We start from the raw sequence: 26,905 nt of genomic DNA on the forward strand, positions 1-26,905 counted from the left end.
TATTTTTTGAGTCAGAGTTCACACTGTAGCCTGGGCTGGCCTAAAATTCACAGCAATCCCCCTGCCTCCACCTCCTGGAGTACTAGAGCCTTGGCTAAGTATGCCCAGGCTGCACATTTCACTGAATGAGAGGCTGGGACAAGCCAGCCTGCCTGATTGCCTCTGTTCCCTGGAAGTTTCATTTCTTCAAACTGGACAAAAACTTCAGTTCTAAAATTGCTTGGACAGCAGATTCTTTGGTTCTCTTGAGTCCCAGTTTCGCGAGTCACCACGAGGGCCAGCTGAACTTTTCTGATGTGGGAACGACCTAGAGAAAACTTGGGTAGGAAAGCGAAGGGGAAATGTGGGCTTGCCCTTTCCCCTTTCAGCCCTGAAGCACCTTGACAGCTCACTTTCATTTGCTCAGAGTGCGGTGGAGGGCATTCCTGCCAATTCCCTGGTGTCCTGGGGGTGGGGAAGAGGGCAGTGATGGAGGCTGGCCCCCAACATCCGCAGGAGAATGGGCAGCGCTGCAGGAAAACACCCGGGGGAGCCTGGGTGGTGCAGCCTCCCGATGCCTTGCAGAGCCCAGCAGCAAGGAGAAGCTGGCTTTGGACTCTGTCTTTGAAAGAGTTCTCTGGAAGTTGGAGGGGCGGGGCGAGCAGCGCTCTCCTGTCCTACCGGAGTCCTGCGCGGGAGTGTGAGGAAGAACTCAGCCTGTAGTCGCAGTCCCGGTGCTGTCCAGCTACTGTCCCGCTCCTGATCAGGGGTGCACACAGGGTGCTGCCCAAAGGGTCGACAGGGCGCAGGCGCCGGCTTGGCAGAACGCACCGGCAGGATGGTGGGGTTGGTTTTGCTCAAGGCGCTGGTCACCAGGCTGCTGTTCGTGCTGCACTCTCTGGTCGCTGTCTGGCGAGTGACCTGGGTGAAGAAAGAGCACCGTTACTGGCTGCTGGCCCTGCTCAACCTCTTGCTGGTCCTGGAGACAGTGCTCACCCTCAAGTTCAAGCGCGGCAGAGGCTACAAATGGTGAGTGTCCTGGAAAGTGAGGAGGCAGAGGGTCCCGGGCATTGTTCATTATGGTTCTAGCAGGTGGCACCAAAGCCCTTGTCACTGCAGTGTGTGGTTTCCTCGCTGGCATTCGGGCCGGTTTGGTTCTCCGCTGAGCTCGCAGGCACGTGGGATGCGGTTACATCTTTTGGGCAAGCCAGTTGTATCTTGGATCCCAGCGTAGCGCTGGAAAGGCTGGAGTCTGGACCTATGTACTTGGCTGATCCTGCTGATAGCCTTCACTAGAGGAGTAGAGCTGATCACTGGATGCACTGCTTTGTAAGTTCGAGTGTGAGACTGACTCCGGACCAGTCCAGGATGTATGTGCCAGAGTGTGCAAGAGTCGGGATGCCTTGCCGGGCATCGTGATCCTGGCAGAGCTCAGCGCTCCGGAGCGTACACTGTAAAGTGGCTCCCCTGCACCCACCTTTGGTTTTTAGCCCTCTTCCCTTCTTGCCAGCCCTCGGTGCGACTGTGGTTTTAGCCACTTCCAATTCCTTCCAACCCCAAACGTCCCTGGCTCTCCAGTGTGAAACCACTTTCAGGTGTCTGCGTTTGGTGGCTTTGAAACTTGGCAGCCTACCTCATTAGGTATGGTTTGTGCTAGGGATACTGGAAGAGGGACTAGCAATGATTTAGTCTTAACCACACAGCATGGGAACTCAGGGTTCCCTCCGCTGGTGGCTGCATTTCCTCCTGTAGACTGAATGCAAATGAAAAAGGTTTTCACAAAGATTGCCCAACTACTTGCAGAGAGCACCCCAGCCACCCATAGTTACCTTCCAGGGCAATTCCATCCCAAACTTCTCCAACTTAGGCCTTTTTCCTCGAGGAAGACGACGGTGGTTGGTATTAGTTTATTTATTAACTGCATGCACTTTGCTGTTGTATTAGCTATCACGTTCAGAGACAAAAGCCCCTCAGCAACAGAGTACAGAGTACGGAAAGGTTGTATGTTTCATAGTCACTGTGGAAGAAGATGGGATACCTTTGAAGATGAGGTGAACATGACTTTAGACCTCTGCTTTTGAGAAATATCTAGAATTATCAATGCTCAAGTCTTTGGAGGGCTCAGGGTAGCTGGCAAAGCCAAGGTAAGCATGATACTTGCCATCCCCCTTACCACAAACAATTTATGAAGCATGAGGCTTTTGTGGTACTTTCTAAGACTTATAAAGGGGAGAAACCAAGGGGGAGAGATGTTACGTTCACCTACGCGTTCTATAATAGAAACATTTGGAGTGTTTTGTCTTTTTTACCCCTTAGTCCTAATACACTAGAGTAGACATATCTTGCATCGCAGGAGGAAGTCTGAGGCCAAAAACTGTCCAGTGTGAAGTAGTCCGGACACGACTACCAACCACGAGCGTTTCTGGGACAAATGTAGATCTCAGGAAGGAGTCAACTCAGCGAAACCTGAAGTAACCCCTTTCTCCCCAAGAGTAGGCCAGAGGCGTTCAGCTCCTGTGGTAACACCAGAAGTGGTGGAATACACATCATAGCCTTCTGTGTGTTTCGTGGACTCAGGCTGTCATGGCACTTCCAGCAAGGAAGGGGAAAATAATCTGGGCAACATGCACGTGGGTCAGTGAGTCAGATAAATGGGTAGCTGGAGTCATGTTGGTGTTTAAGCTGTGGGCTGCAGAATTGGGCTTAAAAATAAGATAGATTGTGGGTGTTCCTTCTTCCTTGCATAAACCTCAGTGGATTTACCTAGTGTCTCCAAGCTTCAGGGGCAGATCTGCAAACATGTATTTCACAGGTTGTTGGAGGATTATGTGAACTTATATATGTTGAGAGTTAATGAATCGTAAGAGCCTCTTTTTATACCCTGATTTTTTTTCATTTCTTTCGTATTAAAATATTCTATGCCAAAATATCAGCTGGACACATTTTATTCTTGTGTGAGTCAAAGAATTTAGCAGAGGGACTATTTACTAAACCATTGGTTCAGAGTGCAAAACTGGGGGGGGGGGGGAATCCTTCTCTTTCAAACTATAGACCTCTGCTGTGTGTTCTGTATTACATCACTGATTCAAGAGAAAGTTTGCTGGCTTGATAGTCCAACCAATATTTGAAAGTATGCAGGCAGGAAAGTTGATACATTTGGCTCACTACAAAAGTTCATGAGCAAATGGGCGTACGTGAAGTGGTGCGAATAGCCTGCTCACTCTAGTTCTACCCAATCCCCAGGCTTCGATGCTACAGAAGGCACGCTGTAAGCCAGCCTGCGAAGATGGTCGTTTGCACTGTAGATAAAAACCACAAACAATGGGCTTCAAAAAAAAAAAGCCATAAATGAAATTATCCTTAAAATAACATGATGGCAATGGGAAAGGCTTTGATTTGGGGCCTATTTCATTCTTGGTTGCTGTCTTCTGAGAAAAACACGGAATAAGCATTTTCTGTTTGGATGTATTATGAACCATTTTCTATCCCAAATTACTAGCTGATAGAATCAAAGAGAGAAAAGAACAAACACTACACAGTAATATCTATGCTAACTATATACAGTGAAATATAACACGTATTATCTATATGGGAAAATGTAATTTTATATAGTTGTATGTGTAGATTCACATGAACTGAGATAGATACGCAGGCAGGTAATTTTTTGAACCATGGGCCTTCTTTCTATTTTGCAATCTTCCCAAAGACTCTATATGTAAAGAAACAAGCCAAAACATTAACTCCCCCACATATTGGTGGAAAATTATGTTGAGAAAATTATAGTGAGAAAATTATGGTTTATTCATACTGATGCTATTGAAAAGGGCGAGACAGAGTTTAAGCACTGGAGTAGAGATGCTCCACTGTGTATCATCAGGACAGGGCACTTAGAGACTTCTTTGCTATGGCTCGTTTGTTACAAGGATGGACTTGGAGGAGAGTTATACATTTTCCAATTGGAAATACTTGTTACACCCGTCAGAAAAGAAGAAGAAAAAGAAGTAGCTGAATGAGAACAATTGCAGAAGAGAAGAAAGACAAGGAAGGGGGGGGGGAGAAGAGAAGAGAAGTATCATTTAACTCAGTGGTTCCTTGATTTTTATTATTTCAGTTTTCTGGGAAACAATCCAACTGATGTATGGGTTGTCATTTAGGTAAAGTCGAAGCACACAGGACAGTGTTTCAGTCGCTTCTTAGCCAATAGTGCTAGGGAGGAGGAGGCCATCACAACGCTAACCCTTCTCCCATACTGAAAAATCAGTTGATTCCAGTAGCGTCCTAACAATGGCTATGACAGACTGGAGGGAGACACGAACAGCTCCATCCTGCAGGTAGACATAAGCACGCATACACCGGGAGTAGAAAAAATCCTTTTGAAATGACTAGTGCACCCATGAACTTCCTTTTGACTCTTTCAGGCTAGTTTGAATATTATTCATTTTGTTAGAATTTAAACCTGGACCCTGAAAAACTGAATGAGGGATGGCACCAATCCCCGTGCTATAAAGGACAGTGGGGATTCGATTTCTCCATGCAGCAAGCATGCACATGTCTCCAAGGACATCTTCCCAGCCCTTTGGAAGGGAAAAGTGGAACTAGATGCTGAGCTCAGCTGCACAGGGACAAGGAGCATTACAGCATCCCGACTAACTTGCCAGCTGGAACAGTTAATGCTGGAATCCTATAGAATGCAGAGGGCGGACCCCCCAGTGACACACCTAGAAGGAATGCGGGGGGGGGGGGGGCTTGCTTTTCATTCCCCTAGTGTTCACACTACCTGAATCTTCATCTGTCTTTCTCCAAGATGGAAATCAGCATCACTTAGTTTAATTTGTTTCTTGATTTTTTTTTTTTATTTTCAATTGTCTGGGCAAAGAGCCAATGGATCTGTGAATTATCGTTTAGGTAAAATCAAACACAAGACAATATTCCAATTGCTTCCCAGCCAATAGTGATAAAATACTCCTCAGGGGATAGGAAATTTACCCAAGTTTGTGACAAATTTGGGGCTTGTGTGCTTGGAAGGAGGTAGTAACTGAGAATAAAAAAGAAAAATTCTAAGGTGAAATTACTGGCAAAAGTACAGACTTTTAAATACAGATCTTTCTTCATCAGAATATTAATAATGCGAATGATTTGTGACCCTTTGAGTTAGTGGGTAATGACGTTCGCCATCCATCCTTTCTTTTTCCTTTGCTGTGTTTTGTTTTTGTTTTGTTTTCTAGACAGTCCTCTGCAGTCCTGGTGGCCTTCAACCTGTGGCATTCTTTCTTCCTCCTGAGGGCTGTGGTTGTAGACATATGCTACCTAACCAAATTGACAGTTATTTGTGTGGGAAGTAACAACAATATTATGCAAGGTATTATGGCCTGACAAAAGTAACAGGAAACAAAGAAAAAAAATAAATCTGAAATCTTTAAATAAAAATATAGCATTTTGATCAAGGGCTGTAATGTGTGGAATGAAAATCATTGCGAATCCTTAGCGTCTATCGAGTTTCAAGGTCTGCCGGATTCTACACACGTGGTCCCATCTAGTTCAACAACCACTACGTTTTTATTCCCCTATTTCCCCCATTTTCATACGGGAAACTGAGGCACAGAGCTGCTAAATCTTTTCCCGGAAGCTTACAGAGTTGGAAAGGACGAGGGAGGGAGTCAGGAAGACTGCCAGCTCTCATCCTTGCCTGCTGTGCTCTTCAACATCCCAGAGGAGTCAGGGGGGTGAGCACCAGCAGGCAGGGCAGAGAACTTTGCAGCATCTGGGCAGCAACAGGATAAAAGGGTGAGACCTGCATCTGGAAGGAGGGATTCAAAATCCAGCTGGGAGGAAAGACACTCCCGGCTGGCAGAGCAGGGATCCTGGAGCCTCACCCTTCATTCAAGCACAAGACACACAGCCAACACTCATTCGATGTAGTGGATATGCAGAAACGGAAGAAATTTCCTTCCCCCAGTCACTTCATGCTGATTTTAATGAAGGAGATGAGAAAAAAAATCACTAAAGAAGCACATAAATTAGTAAACTGATGAACGAACATATCAAATGAACAAATGCTTGTTATAAATAAGGGGCCCCTGGGTGGTGCGGACGGCAGGGTGAGAAACAGGTGGGTTCTGCTCGGTAGCCGGAGGGGTAGTTGGACTGGGCAGAGGTTTTCAAAGTGAAATGATCTATAGTCATTACTTTTCTGTTGCTTTAAAGAAACACCACGGCCAAGGCAACTTGCAGAAGACTCTGCTTTGTCTTCTGACCCCAGATGGTCAGTCTCCAGTGGTGGGGAGCATGGCAGGAGACCAGGGGCATGCTGGCAGGAGCAGGAGGCAGAGAACTCACATCGTGAATCACAAAGGCAAATCGGGGGAAGCAAATGGGAAATGGTGCAAGGCTTTAAATCTCAAAGTCTACCCTCAGTGACATACTTCCCTCAACAGGGCCATACCTCTTAAACATCTCCAAACAGCTACATTGAAGACTGGGGGCCAAGTAGTCAATGCCTCAGGCTATGAGAGATGTTTCTTATTCAAAGCATCAAGAGAAGCTGACATATTAGAATCATACAGGGAGAAGAAATAATCAAAAGAGAATATTTATGTGCCTTGAGATACTAATAACACATCTCCCAAATGTAAGTCATTTTCTTGTTATGCTACTTTAGTAAAATGTTTGTATTTGGTTTTCTCAGGCATGGGTTCCGTGGTAGGTTGAAAATAATTGGCCCTCATAATCCCTTATGGAGTACCACTATTAGGAAGTGTGGCTTTGTTGGAGTGGGTGTGTCACCGTGGGGGAGGGCTTTGAGGTTTTCTATGCTCAGGATACCGCCCAGTGTCTCTGTTAACTTCCAACTGCCTGCAAGATGCAGGATTCTCAGTCACTGCTCCAGCACCATGTCTGCCTGCACGCGCTGTGCTCCCCATCATGATGATAATGGGCTGAACCTCTGAAAATGTAGTGAGCCACCCGAATTAAACATTTTTTTTTTTTAAAAAAGAATTGTCATGGTCATGGTGTCTCTTCACAGCAATAGAAATCCTAACTCCTTAACTCAAATCAGATAACATTGTTCATTTTCAATCTCATTAATCTTTGGGGCCCCAGAGAGGATGAAAACAGAAACTTTTGAAGGGAGCCCCAGTGACTTCCACATGGCCAAGTCAGGCCATGGACGTTCTCTCAGAAGGTAGACTGTGCTCTGCCTAACCTCAGCCTCACTTGCTAGTCACATCTCCTGAAAGTTCTCTGGAATTTTAGCTCTTTCAGTAAAATTTCCACCATGAATCAGGTTTTCCGTCCCCGTCTGCAGTGAGTCAACGTATATCCCAGATCTTATGACATTATCTTCTCCATTTTCTCTCTCTTCTGGTAGGCTTGCCGGGGTTTGTGTGCTGTAGCCTTAGCCTCCAGCTCAGTAGAGAAAGATGAATTAGGTGATAGTGAGTTTGGAATCACACACTGCATACCTCCCCTCGAATTGCTTTGGTTTGTGTCGTTCAGGCCGAGGCTCAGTCCTGGTCTTCTCTTAGAGCATCTCTGTGATGGACTGTGAAGGTAAAGCCAGGGGTCTCTCCTTTTCTTTCATGATGGACTGGGGACAAATGTAATAATGACACTTTAGTTAGAGTAGAATATCAAGAAAATTGAAGTCCTGGCTGTTGTCCAAACTTAGTCCATGAAAACACACAATGGATAACTTTTAGAACTGAAATCAAGGTGACTGACATCTTTTGATTCATTTTTCTTAGAGCAAAACAGAGAAAAAGAATCAATGTGGGTAGCTCAAATACATCAGCACAGACATATTCCTGCTTCTATATTTCCTATGTTTCTCCTCAGAGCAGGGAGGTTATTACGTATGCAGCATTGGGACAAATGTGGAATGCTGGATTTTTCTCTAGCAGTAGAGAAGTCTCATTCACATTGAGGCTGAGTTCCTTGTGTGGGGGCCCCATATTGCTTTATAAATTCTTCTGAAGGATTAGTGTCAGGAGACTGCAGCCCCAAGTATATCAACTATGTGGTTAGGGAAAAGCAGTGTTTTTTTCTTTTAAAAATCATAATTTATGTACCATAAGAAGTTCTTGTTTAAAGGTCACATAGAAATGATATTTAAGACACAGGAAATTGCTCATGCAAAGTGGCAGGGTGGGTATTCACCTGGTTCCTCTTTTCTGAATGTAAGCTTGTTACCCACATATATGTGCATGTGTGTATCTCCATATACATATGCATTATGCATCTGTGTTGCATAGATGTATATAAACACACACACACATATATACATGTAGTACACATATAGGTATATATATATGTATATATTAGAGAATTATATTTTAATTGTGGTTTATATGTTGGGCCTGATACAGGTAGACAATATATAATTGACTTAACTTATGCATGTATTAGAGTAAAGATTAGTCATTCTTAGGAGAATGAAATCCCTCCTTTCACTTGCTTTCTATTTTTATGAATCCCTCTGCTTTCTACTTTCTTAGATATGGTTCTTGTCTTATATAATATTTTGGTTTACCTAAATTAGCCAACTGATGACTTGGTTGTGTTATTCCTGGGCAGTCTCTGGTAATAGTGATGAGGATGGTGAAGATGACACTTATGGGGTGATAATGGAAATGATAACAGTCACTAGTCACGGCACACTCAGGGCATACCAAAGTTTTCACAGGGCCGTTATCTTCTCTAATTCTCAAATGACGTCATAAACTCAGTTCCCTTTTTAAATGCCATCTTAGTGTGACTATACTCATGCACAGCAATGATTTGCCAAAGGTCACAGATAGTGACAGCAAGCCAAGATTTCCATTTCATTGTCTCCTCTTGCTATCGGGTATAGGATGTTTTCCATAAGGCAGGAAAGTTCATGCTAAACACATGGCTCACACATTCATGTGCAAACAAATGTTCTTGTTAAAACTAAATAGGTTATAAAGAAAAGAAGAAGAAACGAATTCTACATAGCTTCAGGTTGGAGCTCCAAGTAAAGATTCAACCTCGCCTACAGAAAAGAATAAACATATATCATTATCTTTATGCATAATGAAATAAATTACAATATTACATAAATAACACTCATATTTTATGTTATCAGGCATCACAAAAATCCCTATGATCATGACTAACTTAATCTCACTTATGCATTATTAAACAAACATTTATTCTCAATAAGCAAACATTCCTTATACAAGATGTTGTATGGAATATAAGGTCTGTGCAGCTGCATGTGACCTGTGGAGGAAATAAAAGGATATCCAACTAATTATGTCCCGGGTGCAGTAAGGCTGGAAGGTCAAGACACAATGCCACAGGCAGCCGTTGCCTGAGACGCCATGACACAGGCTGCGGAACTGTCACGACAGGAATCTTTAAGGTTGTTTCTCAGAACCGGTTCATGTGAAAAGGTGTCATGATTTCCTATGGTGAGAAACTTTTTACGCTAAGAATCATACATGGATCCCCGAATCGATTCATACTCTTCCCCTGACACGAATTTAGTTGTGAGGCAAGATCCAGAAGTTCAACTATCAGCTATCCGCTATCTGATTGTAATAAAGCTGGCCTTGCTTCAAACACGCTCTTGGGGATTCTGAGATTGAGTACAGTGTGGAGAGTACTTTCCCTTCCCACTTCCGTCATAATTTCAGGAGTATGGTTTTTTTTTTTTTTTTTCTTTTTTTGGTTTTTTCGAGACAGGGTTTCTCTGCAGCTTTTTTAGAGCCTGCCCTGGAACTAGCTCTTGTAGACCAGGCTGGCCTCGAACTCACAGAGATCTGCCTGCCTCTGCCTCCCGAGTGCTGGGATTAAAGGCGTGCGCCACCACCGCCCGGCAGGAGTATGGTTTTTATTTTTAAAATTATTAACAAATCAATAATTAAGAATTCTAACATTCACCTCCAAAATTGTCTCTCTTAATAGAACCTACAAGGAATCTAAAGTACAATGAGTGGCTTTTCTATTGCAAGGTATAGTCTAAATCCTTTCAAAAATTCTGCTTTCCTCTCTTGCCAGCGTCTATCTAGCAGACTTACATAGGATAAATGAAAACAAATCTATTGTCTGATTGATAATCATTAACATATGCCCAGTCTGTTTCTTTGGGGATTCTTTTTTTTTGTTGTTTGTTTTTTTTTGTTTTTCGAGACAGGGTTTCTCTGTGGCTTTGGAGCCTGTCCTGGAACTAGCTCTTGTAGACCAGGCTGGTCTCGAACTCACAAAGATCCGCCTGCCTCTGCCTCCCGAGTGCTGGGATTAAAGGCGTGCGCCACCACCGCCCGGCTTCTTTGGGGATTCTTATGAGCTTATGGGCACTCAGTAATAGCTTCCCTTGCCCTTGGAAGGCACCTGCAAAACCAATTGGGAGTAGCGCTGGAGACGGAGGGTATTTTACTTTAAGAAATAAAGAATGGCTGCTGGTGTCAAGACCCTGACTTCCCAGGAGTTCAGAGGCTATAGTCATGAAAAAGCCTTGGGTTCACTGATGAGATGCTGGCGAAGGACAGGTTAAGAACCAAGGTGTTGACAACCATCAATCCCCTGACACTCACAGACATCCCCTGTTGAGGAGCCAGCACGGATGTCACATAGTCTGAAATTCACGGAGAGAAAGCAGCCTACTGATGAAGGTGCCAAGGAATCCTTAAATCAGAACTCAAGCCCCAAAGAAGAACAACAATTTCCAAAAATCAGCATTTCTAGAAATCATACTGAGCATATTTGAGGGGCCTTAACATTAGATTTTGAAATTTGAGTGTGTGATCCTTGCAACTCCAATCTGTTCTATAGCGTGTCAAATACCATGAGGTGAAATAGAAATTAAATCTGTAGAAGTAATTTTTGAACGCTATTTTTTGCTTCATTTAAATATTACCCTATGTTCACATTTGTATACATGATTGGAAAGCCAGAATAAAGGAATGCTAATGTCACAAGTGATATTATAGCTAATTTCCCTCCGTGTGTGTGTATATAATGTTGTATGTCTAAAAAATGAATGGGTGTTACATTTTCAGTAAGAACAATAATTGTCATTTTTTTAGAAAGAGAAAAATTGAATCCTAATTCTAGACTAATGCTGAATTGAAATAAATAAAATCCACCCCAGCACTAAAGTGCTAAATGCCATGACATAATCATTTTATGAAAAGCACCATAATTTGTTGAAATGACTACTTTGTATGATAAAGAGCATTTTAGTTTTAGTACAAAATGAAAGGAAAAAAAAATCAGCCAGGACATCTTTTGAAGAACTCGGCACTAAGCTAGATGTAGTGGTGCCTGCCAACAACCTCAACACAGGCAAGATGGAGGAAGAAGAAGCCAGAGTTCAATGTCAGCCCGAGTCATCTGATATCCTACTTGAATAGAGAAGGATAGAATATAGGAACAGGAAGTGAGGGAGCTCAGCGTAGTGTTGAAAAAGACATCGGTGCTCATATTGTCAGGAAATAAAACCAAGCCATCTAATTTATTAAGCAGCAAATAATTACGTTAGTACACATAGGAAAAGCCTAGGACATATTTGTTTGGAGAGAATTGGTATGCACGAAAAAAAAATCTTAAATGAAATGTTAAGATAGAAAACACATCTGAGCAAAATAATTTGGTGTTAATGCAGCAGCACCCGACAACTTTAATTCTCTGACAATAATTGAGATTATAATGTATTTTGAGTTTCTCCAAGAAGCTAGCTCGTTGGTGATGGGCTATTGTCAGTTTTGTACAAATGGCCCACTTGGATGTGTTGTAGTCATTGTCCAGCAGTATAATGTGTGACCTTTTCATGAAGAAGTTTCCAGAAATCAAACTCATTTGATTTCTGAGCTGGCTAGGTTCTCTTGTGCGCTTGTCATCAAGCAAGTTGCTTGGAACCTAATTATTCCTGAAGCTGAGAAAAAAACAAAACAAAACAAACAAACAAACAAAAAACCAACCAACCAAACAAACAACAACAACAACAAAAAAAAAAAAAACAAAGCTCCCAAGAAAGACCATATGATTTGATTGATTACACAGCCAAAACTGGGAGAAGATTCAATTTATTAATTTTAAAATGCAAACTCTCTTTGGTTCCAAAACTGAATAGTATTGATGATACAAAATCAATAGTACAGATCCGGAACAGTAAGATGGCTTAATGGGTAAGGATACTTGCTGACAAGTCCTTGGACCTGAGTTCAATCCTCAGAAGCCACTAAGTCCATAAATTTGTCCTCTGACTTGCAGGTATGTGTTGTGCCATGCGTGTATGCAGCATACACAGAATAAATAAATTATAAAGACATTTTATTTATTTATTTATTTATTTATTTATTTTTAATTTTTTTTTTTTTTGGTTTTTCGAGACAGGGTTTCTCTGCAGCTTTAGAGCCTGTCCTGGAGCTAGCTCTTGTAGACCAGGCTGGTCTCGAACTCACAAAGATCCGCCTGCCTCTGCCTCCCGAGTGCTGGGATTAAAGGCGTGCGCCACCACCGCCCGGCTATAAAGACATTTTAAAGAATACTCCAGTCCTTCAAACTAATACAACATAGCTATCTTCTCAGGATGAGACACTGCACTTCTCCTAAGAGCAGAAGAAAAAAATATTAGTTTTATTTAATAAAATTAATTTATGGTTTATTTCAAGAAGGTATTTCTAATCAAGCCAGGGTCCTTATCAAATCACTAAGTGCTTGTGCCAGGCACTCCGAAGGAGCAGAGGGTGTTGTTTAATTAGGAGCAGATAGTCAAAATTGCATGTGCACTAAAATTTAGGATACTTGGGGGAAGATACATAACCCAATGATATCTAACACACTAACACCCATATATAATTATAAATTTAGAAAGCATATGGAGAAAATGCATGAAAGGAAAGCTTGAGACTTGAGTGGCATGTCAAAAATTTCTAAAGGGAGTCCCTATGCCCCCACATTGTTGACAAGAACCAGGGAGAAGGAGATAGTCAGGCTGCATTGAAGAAAGAGAGGCAGACACATGTGTGAAGGTCTGAGACAGGGAGTCAGTACGTCATCTCTAGCATCTGAAGAAGGCTGCAGAAGTTTCGTAAGAAGAATAACACAGCCCAGAAGCGTGCAGGGCTCAGAGTGGGCTTCATCTTAGAGCTAAAAATAGGCAGGTGGCCCACAAACTTCTCCACTTTGCAAAGGTCAAATGTGAAGCCAGCGGTTGGGATGTTCTCGGCCGTGCTAACAGCCTCCTCTCATGCAAGCATCTTTAAATATGTTTAATTGTGAGAATTGTGGTTTAAGAACAGAATTGGTCTTAGGTTATCTTAAAACGGCACTTCACTAAAATGACTAAGTAATTGTTATGCATCGTCACCCATGTGTAGCCATGGGCAAAATTTCAGAGCTGAGCCCAGAGAAGGCAGAAGCTATGTAATCGAGCATCTGAAATGTTGGTCACATGGCTCACGTTGCTTCTCCTCACACTCTAACCAGCCTATGTCTCAAAAGGTAAAAAAGTTTCCCAACATGAAGGAAAGGAAGAGGCGGTATTCCGATTCAGGTCTTCCAAGTGTGACCACTTCTACTGGCCATTCAGTCTCAGGCACTGGACTGGAGAGATAGCTCAGCAGTCAAGAGCACTTGCTGCTCTTCCAGAGGATGCAACTTTACTCCCTAGCCCCCATTTCAGGCAACTCACAACCACATGTAACTCCTCCAGGACCAGGGGATCCGATGCTGCCTGCTGGCCTCTGTGGACACCTGCACAAATGTGGATACACACATACATAAAAATGTATATTAATCTTTAAAAAAATAAATGGCGAGTAATAATTCCTCAAAGGCCATGGCTCGAAGAACATCTCTGGTGCTGGACTTGCTGGTCTAGGTGCATGTCAGTACACTCATCCATTTTGCCCATTCATTTATTCTTGGTTCATAAATGCAAGCATTTAAACAGCTAAAGTTTGCCGAGCAAACACGAGCTGAACACAAGATAGTGAGGTATCTATGAGACAGGAAAATAAACAATCAGGGAGAGGGAAAGGTCAGGAGATGCAGGGTCTGCCTTAGGAAAGCTTCAATTCAGAAAGCTGGTCTAACATCCACATGGTGGCAAAATAGCTCAGTATCTCAGCAAGGCAGATTCTGAATAATGACCGCCATGCCCTGCCAGAGCAAGTCTGATATAAATGGGAAGATAGGTACAGAAGATCATTCCAAAAAAGTTTTCACTGTCTGAGGGAGATGTGCACATTTAAAGGCATTTCACATCTTTTCTTTATAGCTCAGCTGGAAAGGATGCTGTTCTAAACCCAGACCCATTGTTCGTTAGAGGAGGCTATGGACAGACTTGAGTAAATTAATTCCTCTATTGATTCTTTCTTTTCACCTCCTTCTCTATGTCAGATAACTCTACTAAAGAAGGGTTGAAGAAAGGGAACCTCTTCCAAATTGATTTGCTTTAACAGCACTGGGGTTGGAAACCCAAGATACCAGCAAAGTACGACATCACTGACCTAATCCTCGTTCCTGTTTATTTTGTTTTGCTTTGTCTTAAAAACACAGCAAGTTGGGCTACTGAGTCGCTAGTCTTGACGGGATGTGGTTAGGGTAAAGAAAGGTAAAACTAAAACAGATCATGGAGTCCTTGACTGTTGAATGAGAGTGGTTAGACTTTCTATATTACAGAAGAGAGAAAATCCTGAATCTTGAGGAGTGTGTGTGTGCGCGTGCGTGTGTGTGAGTGTGTGTGTGTGTGTGTATGTTTGAAGAGCCAATCTTCTAATTAGGGAACATACACTGAAATGGATGATATTTTTTCTAATTAAAGAAATGAGTGGCCGGGCGGTGGTGGCGCATGCCTTTAATCCCAGCACTCGGGAGGCAGAGGCAGGTGGATCTCTGTGAGTTCGAGGCCAGCCTGGTCTACAAGAGCTAGTTCCAGGACAGGCTCCAAAGCTACAGAGAAACCCTGTCTCGAAAAACCAAAAAAAAAAAAAAAAAAAGAAATGAATCTAGTGTATCGAAGACATTAAGGTCATTGTTTTATTCTCAGCTTCCACTGAGAGCTAGTGTGTGCTCAGCCTAATACTTCCCCATCTTACTATTGTAACAGTATTACTAGGCATTAATTTGAGATTAGCAATCTTTTGCTTCAGCCAACATTCATTGCATCCAAACAAAAACAACTGCCAGCGTGCAGCTTGCCCTCTGACCAGAATTCACTTCCTTCCCCATGTCACACGGTAGCGCCTCCTCCTGCTTTCTGTGGTATAGATGGTCAAACAGTTGATGGTTTCTTTCGCTTAAGAGCATGCTCAACATGGGTTTTTGACATTTTCCTGCAGCTCAGACATCTTCCATATCAGATTTTAATAATATCTGGACCCATAACCTTTTGCTTCAAAATTGGTTTTGGCAAGAAATCAAAAGTAGGAGAGTGTCTATATTAAATATTGATTTTTTTAAAAGACCTCTTTTTTTTCTTGCCCTTTCTTTACAGAAGGTAAAAGAAGATAACAAAAGGGTTAATAGCCTTTTAAAACTGCAGCTATTTTTTCCCATTATCTTTATTCTCTGATTTATAATAGTGCAATTTGGGTAATATTTAATCTCATAAATACAAATGTGTACTAAAAACATTTTTAATAAAATGAATCAAATTACAAATTTGATTTTGAGATACTCTGTCAAGGAAGAATTTAATCCAAAGCAAAACATGCCACACAGTGGTGTTGCACACCTTTAATCCCAGGAGAAAGAGGCAGGTGGAGCTCTGTGAGTTTGAGGCCAGCCTGGTCTACAGTGAGTTCAAGGACAGCCAGGGTTACAGAGAGAAACTGTGTAGTTTTGAAAAAACAAAACCAAAGCAAAACACAATGTGAAAAAATAAATTTGGAAAGGATATTTCTCTTATTTCACTTTATTATCACTATTGTTGTTATTGTTACTACTACTACTATTTGGTTTTAAAAGGAATCTTGCTGTCCATCCAAATTGGCCTCGAGTTTGCAATCCTCCTGCATAAACCTCCAGGGTACTGAGATTACAAGTGTGCATCACTGTGTCCAATTTATTATGTCAAAATTTTAAGGGCGCGTGTTCAATGCACATTGTACTAGTTTCATGTCTGCTGTTGTGATTAAAAAAAAAAAAACAAAACAAAACAAAAAAAAAAACACTGCCCCGAAATCAACTTAGAGAAGAAAGGATTTATTTCATCTATGGTTCCAAGTTACAACCCATTATTGTGGGGAAGTCAAGGCAAGAGCTGAATCCATCATATCCACGGTCAGAACAGAGAGAATAAATGCTTGGATCTCTGCATGCTTTATTGCTAGCTGTCTCCATGCTGACTTGGTTCTGAGACCAGCCTAGATGGTGCTGCCTGCCACCTTCAGAGTGGATCTTTCCCAAAGTCAATTACCCTCACTAAGAAACTCTCTCCCTTCTCTCTAGAGAGAGAGCGAGAGAGAGATCTAGAAGAAGAGAGAACGAAAAGAGCAGAGAGAAGAAAGAAAAAAAGAAAGAAAGAAGAAAGAAAGAAAGAGAGAGAGAGAGAGAGAGACGAGAAACAAAAAAAAAAGAGGAAAACAAAAAAGCATCTAAAACGCTCTCTCTTCTCCTCTATCCTCTTCCTCCACTCCCTCCTCTCCTCTCTCTCTCTCTCTCTCTCTCTCTCTCTCTCTCTCTCTCTCTCGCTCTCTCTCTCTCTCCCCACATGCAACCTAATCCAGGAAATCGCCCACTAAGACTCATTTTCCCTGGTGGTTCTAGACTGTGAAACTCAGGAACGCAGGCACGATTCCATGAAAACAGGAGTATAATCCACTTTCTTTTTAGCACTTTCGACCACCGGACACTGGGGCGTAATGATCCCTGTCAGGTTAATGCGGCTACTGTGTGCTACCACAGTTCCCCTCCGAATTTCGTAGTCATAAATGGGACAGGATTTGGAGATTGGATTATATCATACAAGTGAACCCTAGTGCAATGAAACTGCTTTAAAAAGAGGAGGGACCTGGAAGGACTCTTCCAGCATGCGTGCTGAGACAGCCCAAAGTTCTCCTGTAGGAGCCAGAATGGGAGCAGCACCCAAACTTTACTATGCTGACCTACTATGGCGAGCCGCAACCTTCAGAGCTTCAAGAGAGTCAATTCCACTGACAAAGCCTTGGGAATTGACCCCTGACATTAAGAATTGGTTACCAAACTTGAAGCCATCGTGTGAACTGGGAAACAAATGGGTACATTAACAGCACAGGTCATTTGAACCTAAGGGCGTCTCTATCAGCCCATTCTTCAGCCTTCCCTCTGAATCAGGAATTAGCAAATGTTGAACCAACCTCTCGAAAATTCCCAAACCTCTGGCTATGGCTTTTCTTTTAATTTTCCAGGTTTGGCAAATTCACGGGAAACCAATGAGCCATTCTCTGTTCTTGTCCTTGTCATTGGGATTTTGTGTTCTAGCAAGAAGTCGTCATCTAAGATCTCAGAATTCTACATCGAGAATAGAAAGAAAGAAAATTCCTACAACACTCCCTGAAACTGCAGTGTCGAAATAAATCCAGGATTTGTTCTGGCTGCATTTGCGTTCTGTAAAACATCTTAAACACAAAATAAGCAGTGTTGTGCCTGAAACTAATTGGCGGTGTCCCCAGTGCCATCTTACAGTCAGCTCCTATTAATTGGATTAGGGATTCGGTGCGAATGGCAGCTGGTAGAGGCTTTGCAGTTACTGCAGCTCTTCCCTGTAATCCCTGCAGCAGAAATCATGTACCAACCACAGAGAGTAACCACGGTTAGTGATTGCGCTTGGGCGTCTGTTTTTCTTCTTTTGGGAAGGTGTGTGTGTGTGGGGGGGGGGGGTACATGTGTGTTCACATTGTGGGACTTATGTGTTTAGGAGTGTGTGTGCACACGGAAGGCAGAGGGTTGATATTGGATGCCTTCCTCAGTCCCTCTTCACCTTCTATAACGAGGCAGGGTGTCATATTTGAACCTAGAATTTGTCCATTCAGCTAGCTTAGCCAGTCATCTTGCTCAGAGGGTCCTCTGTCCTCACTTCCTGCATTTGGGGATCACTCAAGGTCACCTGGCATTTACATAGTAGGCTCATGGACCCACCTTAGGTCCTTGGGTTGCAGCAAGCACTGTATCTGCTGAGCCCTCTCCTTGGCCCCTTCCTTATGTTTTTTCTTGAAATTAAAAAAAAAAAAAGCTAAACTCACTTTCTCTCCTTTCAGGCTTTCTCCGGCCATCTTTTTATACCTGATCAACATCATGCCGTCCTTGTGGCTCCTTGAATTGCACCATGGAAACCAGGTATGCATTCCTAAAAAGCAGAAGATGGTGATGCTCAGCAGCAGTCCACTTTCAGAACAGGACGAGATTTGTGTCATTACTATGCCTTCCCAAGGGTTTGGAATTATCTAGAATTGAAGAAATAAGAGGCCAGGGGCAAAGGAAAGTGACATCCTAACTTATCAAAAATAAATTAAATAATCACAATGACTTCTGAGTTACAACTATTTAACTAGCACTTGCTGTGGGTGATTGTCTTAATTAGCTTTCTATTGCTGTAGTTAAAACCATGACCCAAAGCAACTTGGGAAGGAAAGGGTTTATTTGGCTTTATAAGCCTGATCACAGTCCACTGAGGGAAGCCAAGACCAGAACTCAAGCAAGGCGGGAACCTAAAGGCAGGAACTGAAGCAGAGGCCATGGAGGAGTGCTGCTTACTGGCTTGCTCATCAAGGCTTGCTCAGCCTGCTTTCTTATAGACGCAGGACCACCAGCCTGAGAGGGGCACTGTCCTTAGTGAACTGGGCTCTTCTATATTAATTACCAATCAAGAAAATGCCTCACGAGCTTGCCTACAGGTCAGTCTGATGGGGCCATTTTTCAATTGAGTTTTTCTCTTCCAAGATGGTCCTAGCTTGTATTAAGTTGACAAAAAAAAGAAAAAGAAAAGAAAAGAAAAGAAAAAGAAAAAGAAAAAGAAGAACCAGCCAGCACAGTGATCTTCTATGATCTACCCTCCTTTCACCAAGACATGCTAGCTTGAGTTCACAGGGGGCTGAGAAAATGATCTATTTATCTGCTTATGTTTGTATGTCCATGTGTGGGTGTGTACATGTACATTTCTGAAACTGGGTTCTTCCTGAAGAAGCCAACAGAAGATACAGGGTGTTCTCCTCCATCCCTCTCTGCCAAATTTCCTCATGGCAAGATCTGTCACTGAACTCTGTCAGCAAGCCCAGGAATCCTCCTGTCTGTCCCTGCCAGCTCTGGGGTCATAGGATCATGCAGGGAAGCCCAGCTTTCACATGGATGCTGGGAATTTGCGCTAAGGTCTTCATTCTTACACAGCCTGTCATTAAGCGCTACGCCATCTCCCTAGCTCTGTGAGTATGATCGAAGACATGCTAAGAGTTTCATTATGCTAAGGCCTTGATCTGGCATTATTAGGAAGATGTTCTTAAGAAATACCAAAGTTAAAAATGAAACTACTTTTTTTTTAAAAAAAAAAAATAAGCCTTTATCTGTGTCCACATGAATACATTCAAACTTCTAGGGACCATTGAAAACACAAGGGAAGCAGATTGCGAGAGACAGGCTTTTGGAGCTTGGTGGGACATCATAGTAAAACAGAAATCTTTGGGTTGAAGAGAAAGCTCGGCAGTTAGGAGCACTTGCTGCTCTTGCGGACGACTGCAGTTCAGATTCCAGCACCCACATCCAGCTGCTCACAACTGCCTGTAATATTTCCAGGATCTCTAATGCCCTCTTCTGGCCTTGACAGGCACCAGCATGCACACACACACACACACACACACACACACACACACACAATTAAAAATGAAAGCAGAATAAAATGCACTTCTAGGACCTTGATATTAAACATAAGGGAGTAATATCATGGAGCCCATCACAGGAAAAGGTACCATACATATCCAACCACACAGAAGATGACCATGGCTCCTAATCCAATCCCCATTTATAAAACACTTCCCATCACCCGTGTTTGTTTTCTTGAGCCACAGTCTAACCTGGTATTTGCTATGTAGCCCAGTCTGGCCCTGAACTTGAGGTAACTCTCCTGCCTCACCTTCCTGAGTTCAGACATTTCCCAGCATACCTGGTTTATATAATGTTTTAAATATCGACCTACTTCCTCCGTGAACTTGTCTGGCTGGCAGACTCAAGACCGAGCCTGTCATTTGTTTTGTTAACTCTCCTGTACCAGCCTTGGAAGCTTCAATGATAAAATGCTTTAGGCAAGATTTGCTCAAAATTGACCCTGTATAGATTTTCTTTACTGTGGCTGTTATTTTATATCAAGGTTGAGTCTCCCAATTTATATGTAACTTTATCTGAAAATGCTTCCTGCAAACTTGAGGTACAAGGAGAGTAATTTACCTTTGCGGATAGCTTTTTAAGAAACTCCCAAGCAAATATCAATCATGTAGCCACCATAAAGCATTTCTCCTCCTCAGACCTCTTGGTGAAATTCATTAAAGTTCAAGGCAACCTCAATGTCTGCATTAAAGTATTTTGGTAACTGTAGATTGGCTAATTCAAGTCACCATGGCTTTGATAAAAAAGACCACAAAGAACCAGAGGACCACTTGACTCTCCTGTCAGGACTATGAAAATAAGCTGTGGTGATTTGAATCAATTTATCCTCTACACATCAATTCTATGACATGGCTAACATCCACAATAAGAATTCATTTCTCCCAAATGCTTTCATAACATAAATGTATTACACAGCTAATTGATATACAGGTCAAATCCCATTACAATCAATAGCATGCAACCAAAAACTCTTTTTAATGAGAGAGAGAGAGAGAGAGAGAGAGAGAGAGAGAGAGAGAGAGCGAGAGAGCGCCTTGAGCCTTGGGCAGAACTTCTGTGATTCCTATACTACAAAAGAAATTGAACCTTCATTGTTGTTATTTGACACTGGAAATTAAAATGAATACCAAGAGATTGAAGCAGGCAGGGCAAGCAGAGATGCAAGTTGAAAAAAAGAGAGAGAAAAATATTGGGGTTATGTTTAAAGAAATAAGTGGCATTTCAGAATCGAGGGAGATATAGAAATCCCCTTTGTCCTCTAGTTGCCACAATCAATTTTGTTACATAGAACCTGAAATTTCACAGAGTTTTCAGATAGATTTTCTCACGCAGAGATTTAAGGACCTCAAACATTAGGCATGGTGCAGATATTTTTGTTTTATAGAAGACAGCCGTGGGGCTTAAAAGACTTAAGTTCAGAACCAAGATGCAGCCCAGAAGAATACATTCCAATATTTCAGGAGAGCTCACATAAGAATCATCTGAGTTTTTCCATGATGGAAAAGAATAATTTACTAGTCATTTATGAAACTAGAGAAATGGATCGGTGGTTAAGAACACTTGCTGCTTTTGCAGAGAACCCGAGTTCAGGTCTTAACACCCACCGGGCCCACCACATCCTGGAACTCCAGCTCTGGGACATCTGACACCCTTTTCTGGACTCTTCAGTCACCTGCAGGCATGTGGCATAAAAATACAAAGAGACATACACATACACAGAATTAAAACTAAAAGATAAATCTTAGTTTCCATTCATATTCTCCATATTCTTGCATCCCAGTTGTTCTAGATGACCAGTTTCATCCCGTCATTCCTGAAGTAATGTATGCTACACACATGCAAACCACAATATCCTAAGAATTTCAGTTCTAACCACACATGAGCTCTGCTCGGGAGAGAGCTCACTGAAAGTGATGGAAATGCCCAGTTCTTCATGATGTCCTCGTTATCTTTGAGTCAAAGGGATATTTTAGGGTTTAATGACATAGCCATAAATCAATGACATAGCCATGCTGGTACCAAAATTACCTTCCTAAAATCCTCTGGATGATGATGCCCACTAAAACACCAGACACAAAAAAGAGCATGTCAAATAAGGGTGAATGGGTCAGCCCCCTGTTTTTTGGAAGCCTTGATATCTTGCGAAGAAAAGGTCCATCAATCTAAAACTGAATACCAAGGAGAGGCAAGGAGCTCATTTAGCACCGTGATGCACATGCAAAACTGTTGGCTTCCACATTAGAAGGCACTGCCTTCAAGAGTGTCATTTCCCCTAATAGCAAAATGTTTACAGTTTTACAAAGTAAAGGTATTAGAACCTAGCACCTCAGCACTTTTAATACACAGTATATTTTTATACCTATACAAAACAGGTGGTTAAAATTTTGTCTCTACCAACATTTACATAGTTTACATACTAACAATTACCAAGTTACATGACAGATGATGATTGGTGGTTTGCATCAAAGATCCAGTGTTTTGGCTACACTATCTCTTCTTTAAACGTGGGTTACATTCGTGTATACACATATATGCATGCACACATAACATACACACATGTGCATTCACTAACATGAGCATGCACACACAGTCGTGCACACACATGTAACACATGCACACGTGTGTACATTCACATTCACACACATATGCTTACTTGCACATTCACTTGCATGTACACACATACATGCATGCACACACACATACAGGCACATATGCGCATAAGGTGCATACTCCTAATCACGTTATTTCACTTAGAACACTCGTCACTTAAGTTGAGAGCAGAAAATAATGGCTCCTTGGTAGACTTTATTGTCTCCTTGTCAAATGGCTTATGGTATAAATGGTACCGTATTGAGAATAATTAAGAAAAAATACTTCTTACAGCTTTAGCTCTTCTCCCCCCACCATAACTTTTCTCTAAAGAAATGTGTAATCATGGAATATGGAATATGGTAGTGATGGTGGTGATGATTGGTGGTAGTCTCTCTGTCTCTGTTTCTCGGTCTCTCTCTCTTTCTCTCTCTCTCTCATGTGTGGTGTGTGTGTGTGTGTGTGTGTGTGTGTGTGTGTGTGTGTTTATAAAACATGCCAGCACTGCAGATACTTAGAGTCGACCACTCTCTAAAGCCAGTTTGTAAAGTCTACTGCTGCGGTGGCTACTTTGCCAAGTGTTGTCTTATAAATTTTCCCACCTCTATTCTACCTCAGTTTCCCAATATCTGGCTAGATAAGATTACAGATAGTTTGTTTGCATAATGAAGAAAGGAAAGAAGGAAATCATCCTTTAGGTCAATTATCAAATTTCCCACAACCCTAAGTTGGTTTACTAGCAGCACTGGCATCTGGGATGCTGGACGTGCTGACTTGTTTGTGCTGAAGCCTGGCCTGAAGGGTGAAAAGTAATTGGATTGTTTATTTAACTGGAATGATATTTTTAGATAGAGAGCTTTCTTGGTAAGAAAACAAACTTATAAAATAAAATAAATGTATTCTTAGAGTTGGTATCACAATTGCTCCCAAAAAGTTTCAAGAAAAGGACCCCCACTTATAACTAACCCATAGATTTTATAGCTCTCTAAGATCTGTATCCTCCATGCATTGGGAAAGAGGGTCAGGCAGTGAACGCTCTCCTCGGTACCTTCCACTTCATACTCTGGTCTCAGGTAATGTTTACGGGGTCCCTGGAAATGTTGCACATCTCCATCCTCTCTTGCATGGAGTGAAGCTGCTTTGCTGTTACTTCACTGTGACAGGTTTCCCACACCTGCCCTCAATTCTTAGAATTGCAGCATCCAGGCACAGAACGTCAGCAGCGGAGGAAACATCAATCAAACCTCGACATCCCAGAGACCTATCAACGGAGTGGGAAAGATCATAGATTTGGTGAGAGCTTTCCCCATAATTTATGATAAGTTTCATAAAGTTGCAAAAGTTTTGGGCACAAGAATTGTAAAAGAAAACGTGTTTTCCTTCGTTAAACCTGCATCACCTACATGCTGGTGTACTTAACATTAATAATCGCATGCATTAGAAGCACAACTCTTACAACAAGTATATAGAAACATAACTAAAGCGTATCATATTACAGCATATTAATTATATTGTCACAAATTTAGGTACTCTAATATGTCTATATTTAATATACAGTTGTGCCTAATAACATCTTTCTTTAATCAGAGCAAATTCAAATCTGCAGCATAAATGAGAGGAAGGTATCTGAATTACCCATAAACCTCTTCCACGCATACACACGTAATCTCCCTTCTTAATATATCTTGCGTCTTGATGATATGTTAGTCCAACATCTGTATAGATTTGGGGCAGGGTATCACACAGTGCAGGTTGGCTAAAAACTCACTATGTAGCTGAGAATGAGTTTGAACTTCTAATCTTCCTGTCTCCACCTTCCACAATGCTATTATAGGCGTGTACCACCACATCAGGTATATGTGGTGCTGGCGGTTGAACACAGTTTTGTGAGCTATTTTGGATATTTTAGTTCTCCATAGCATCTTTAGACTCAGTTCCTCACCACTCACAAAACAGTTTGATGATGCTATGGTTGAGCTAGCATCAAATACACGACAAGTCATGGATCACTTGACATGTGGACAAAGGTGAGTCTGCTCAGCAATGAACAAGAGCATCTCTCCAGTTAGTCCATCTTTGCTTTCAGCCTGCAAGGACTGTGGACATAGCTTAGAGCTAGGACTTATGTCTCGCAGATACAAAGTCCAGTGTTTGACTCTCAGTACTGTCCAGAAAGCAGAAAGAAGGTTTAACTCCTCAGTATTAGTAGCTTTGTTATCTATATCTATGTCTCTATATATCTGACATATATGTATTAAAATAACATGTATTTTAATATAGATGCACATATAACACACATGTACTTGAACATTTTATTAGATTCATAACCAAGTGTTTTATTTTTGACAGTGAGAATGTGATTATGAATTTTAGTTTCAACATCTATTTTTTTTACTAGTATAGAAAAAGAAGATTGACTCTTGAATATCGACCTTTACTCTACAATTTCTTCATTAGTTCCAGTAAAGTTTTTTTTTTTTTTTTTGGTTTTTCGAGACAGGGTTTCTCTGCAGCTTTTTTAGAGCCTGTCCTGGAACTAGCTCTTGTAGACCAGGCTGGCCTCGAACTCACAGAGATCTACCTGCTTCTGCCTCCCGAGTGCTGGGATTAAAGGCGTGCGCCACCACCGCCCGGCAAGTTTTTTTTTTATTTTCCCCACCAAATCTTTAAGATTTTCTACATATAAAAGTATATGATGTCAGCAAAGACAGTTTTATTTCCTCCTTTCCAATGGACATAACTCTTATTTTCTTTTCTTATTTTATTGAAGTAGTTGGGGATATATAAATACATATTTGTTATTATATATTCATTATGTTTATATATAGCATCCATATAATAGAAAAAGATGTTTGCTAAAATTCAATGATAGAGTGACTCTTGTTCTTCACACATCTTCTATTTGGCAAGTTGATAATGACCTCTTTGCAAAGAGTTTACAGAGGGGACTCAAGACAAACAAGGTCACTACCACTGAAAAAATGTTTTCTAAAATAAGACACACTGTTGAGTCCCAGAGGAGAATAGAGCAAGGCATGCATTCTCATTCAAGTTCTAGTAGAACTTCCCTGTGCCACCGTGGACAAGACACTTGCTTTTCATCTTAGCTAAAATAGTAGTATTTATCCTGATAATGTGTTACCCTGTAAGTTAAGTGAGTTGTATGTGAAGCCACACGGGAGAGACATCAAGAAGCAAGGAATAAAAATATTTGATCTTCCTGTATGGACTCCATCAAGGTCCCTGTCTTCCTTGGTCACTTCTGTCCCTTTGTACTGTGGATTTGGTATGAACAACGGATCAAGAGGTGTGTTTTGATTTTGCATAAAGGTAGCTATGCCCTTGGCAGAGGTCACCTGGCATTGTTATCCTGTCTTTTTGTGACACAGCTTTTGTAGTCTTGAGATATTTTAGCCTAAACCAGTAATAACATGCTTTGAAATTTACTTAAAATTTTAATGAGAAGGATATATCCTCCAAGATCTAGTAGGGTATCTAAGTTTCTCTCAAAACCTAAAAATAAAGGCACAGTGAATTTTTCTTGCTGAATTATGGATTATTGAATAATATTCTATGTATTCAGAGCAAAGAAAGGAAATATTACAATTATTCTCTTCCATTAAGCAAATGGACAAACACTAATTTTTTTTCTGGTTAGAATTTTAAGGCAGTGTAAAACAAAAAGAAGATTGTAGTATGTTAAAACTCCCCATGTTACTGGGCGGTGGTGGTACACACCTTTAATCCCAGCACTTGGGAGGCAGAGACAGGTGGATCCCGTGGGTTTGAGGCCAGCTAGTTCCAGGACAAGCCCCAAAGCCACAGAGAAACCCTGTTAGTAAATTCAGATTTAAAGTCAATTAAAGTAAATACTAGATTTTTTATAATTTTAATATGGAACTTATCAAACTGTGCTATGTGTTATACTTTATTGTAGAGTATAATAAAATCCACAATGATCTTTAAAACATTACATTGGTCCTTTAACTATAACAAGATATCATCTTACTAAATGTAAGATTTAAATTAGCCACAGGGTAAGTCTGACCTTAAGGACTCCATTATATTTCCTTTTTAGGGTGTTCATCCAAAAGGGGTGGCATTTTCCTTATTAAATTAATAATGGCTCTTGGAAAACGTTGACAGAAACACACTGTTGACTGAAATCCATGTTGAAGTAGACAATCTTCTACATACTGATGGTCTCTAATCCTGATGTCTGTGGGTTGTCTCTGTTCAACAGACCTCGGGGCTCCTAGATACTTTATCCAGGGTATGTGATCCAGTCTGGACCCTAGGACTCCATCAAACGCTGCTGTTAATATTGATCCTTGGACGGTGGCTTCTGCCCATTGGAGGCACTATTACTAGAGACCAACTCTCAGAACTTCTTCTGATGTTTGTGGGGACAGCAGCGGACATACTGGAATTCACCACTGAGACTCTGAAGGAAGATAACGTTAGGTAAGGTCAGAAGCACCACACTTCTGTCTCATCATCTCGAATTTGTACT

At 41.6% G+C, this 26,905-nt stretch overlaps 1 protein-coding gene across 1 annotated transcript in view; it reads left to right on the forward strand.

The window, feature by feature from the left end:
• The first annotated feature begins 591 nt into the window (after positions 1 to 591).
• Positions 592 to 26,905, forward strand: part of Tmem26 (transmembrane protein 26) — a 43,676-nt gene continuing 17,362 nt past the window's right edge. Inside the window, exons 1-4 of the mRNA XM_038343294.1 lie at positions 592 to 1,008; positions 18,189 to 18,267; positions 23,584 to 23,685; positions 26,636 to 26,856. Coding sequence (XP_038199222.1) covers positions 818 to 1,008; positions 18,189 to 18,267; positions 23,584 to 23,685; positions 26,636 to 26,856 — 593 coding nt within the window. The 5' untranslated portion in view covers positions 592 to 817. The remainder of the gene's footprint in view (positions 1,009 to 18,188; positions 18,268 to 23,583; positions 23,686 to 26,635; positions 26,857 to 26,905) is intronic.

This window comes from Arvicola amphibius, chromosome 9 (genome assembly GCF_903992535.2).
Source record: "Arvicola amphibius chromosome 9, mArvAmp1.2, whole genome shotgun sequence".
Classification (NCBI taxonomy): domain Eukaryota; kingdom Metazoa; phylum Chordata; class Mammalia; order Rodentia; family Cricetidae; genus Arvicola; species Arvicola amphibius.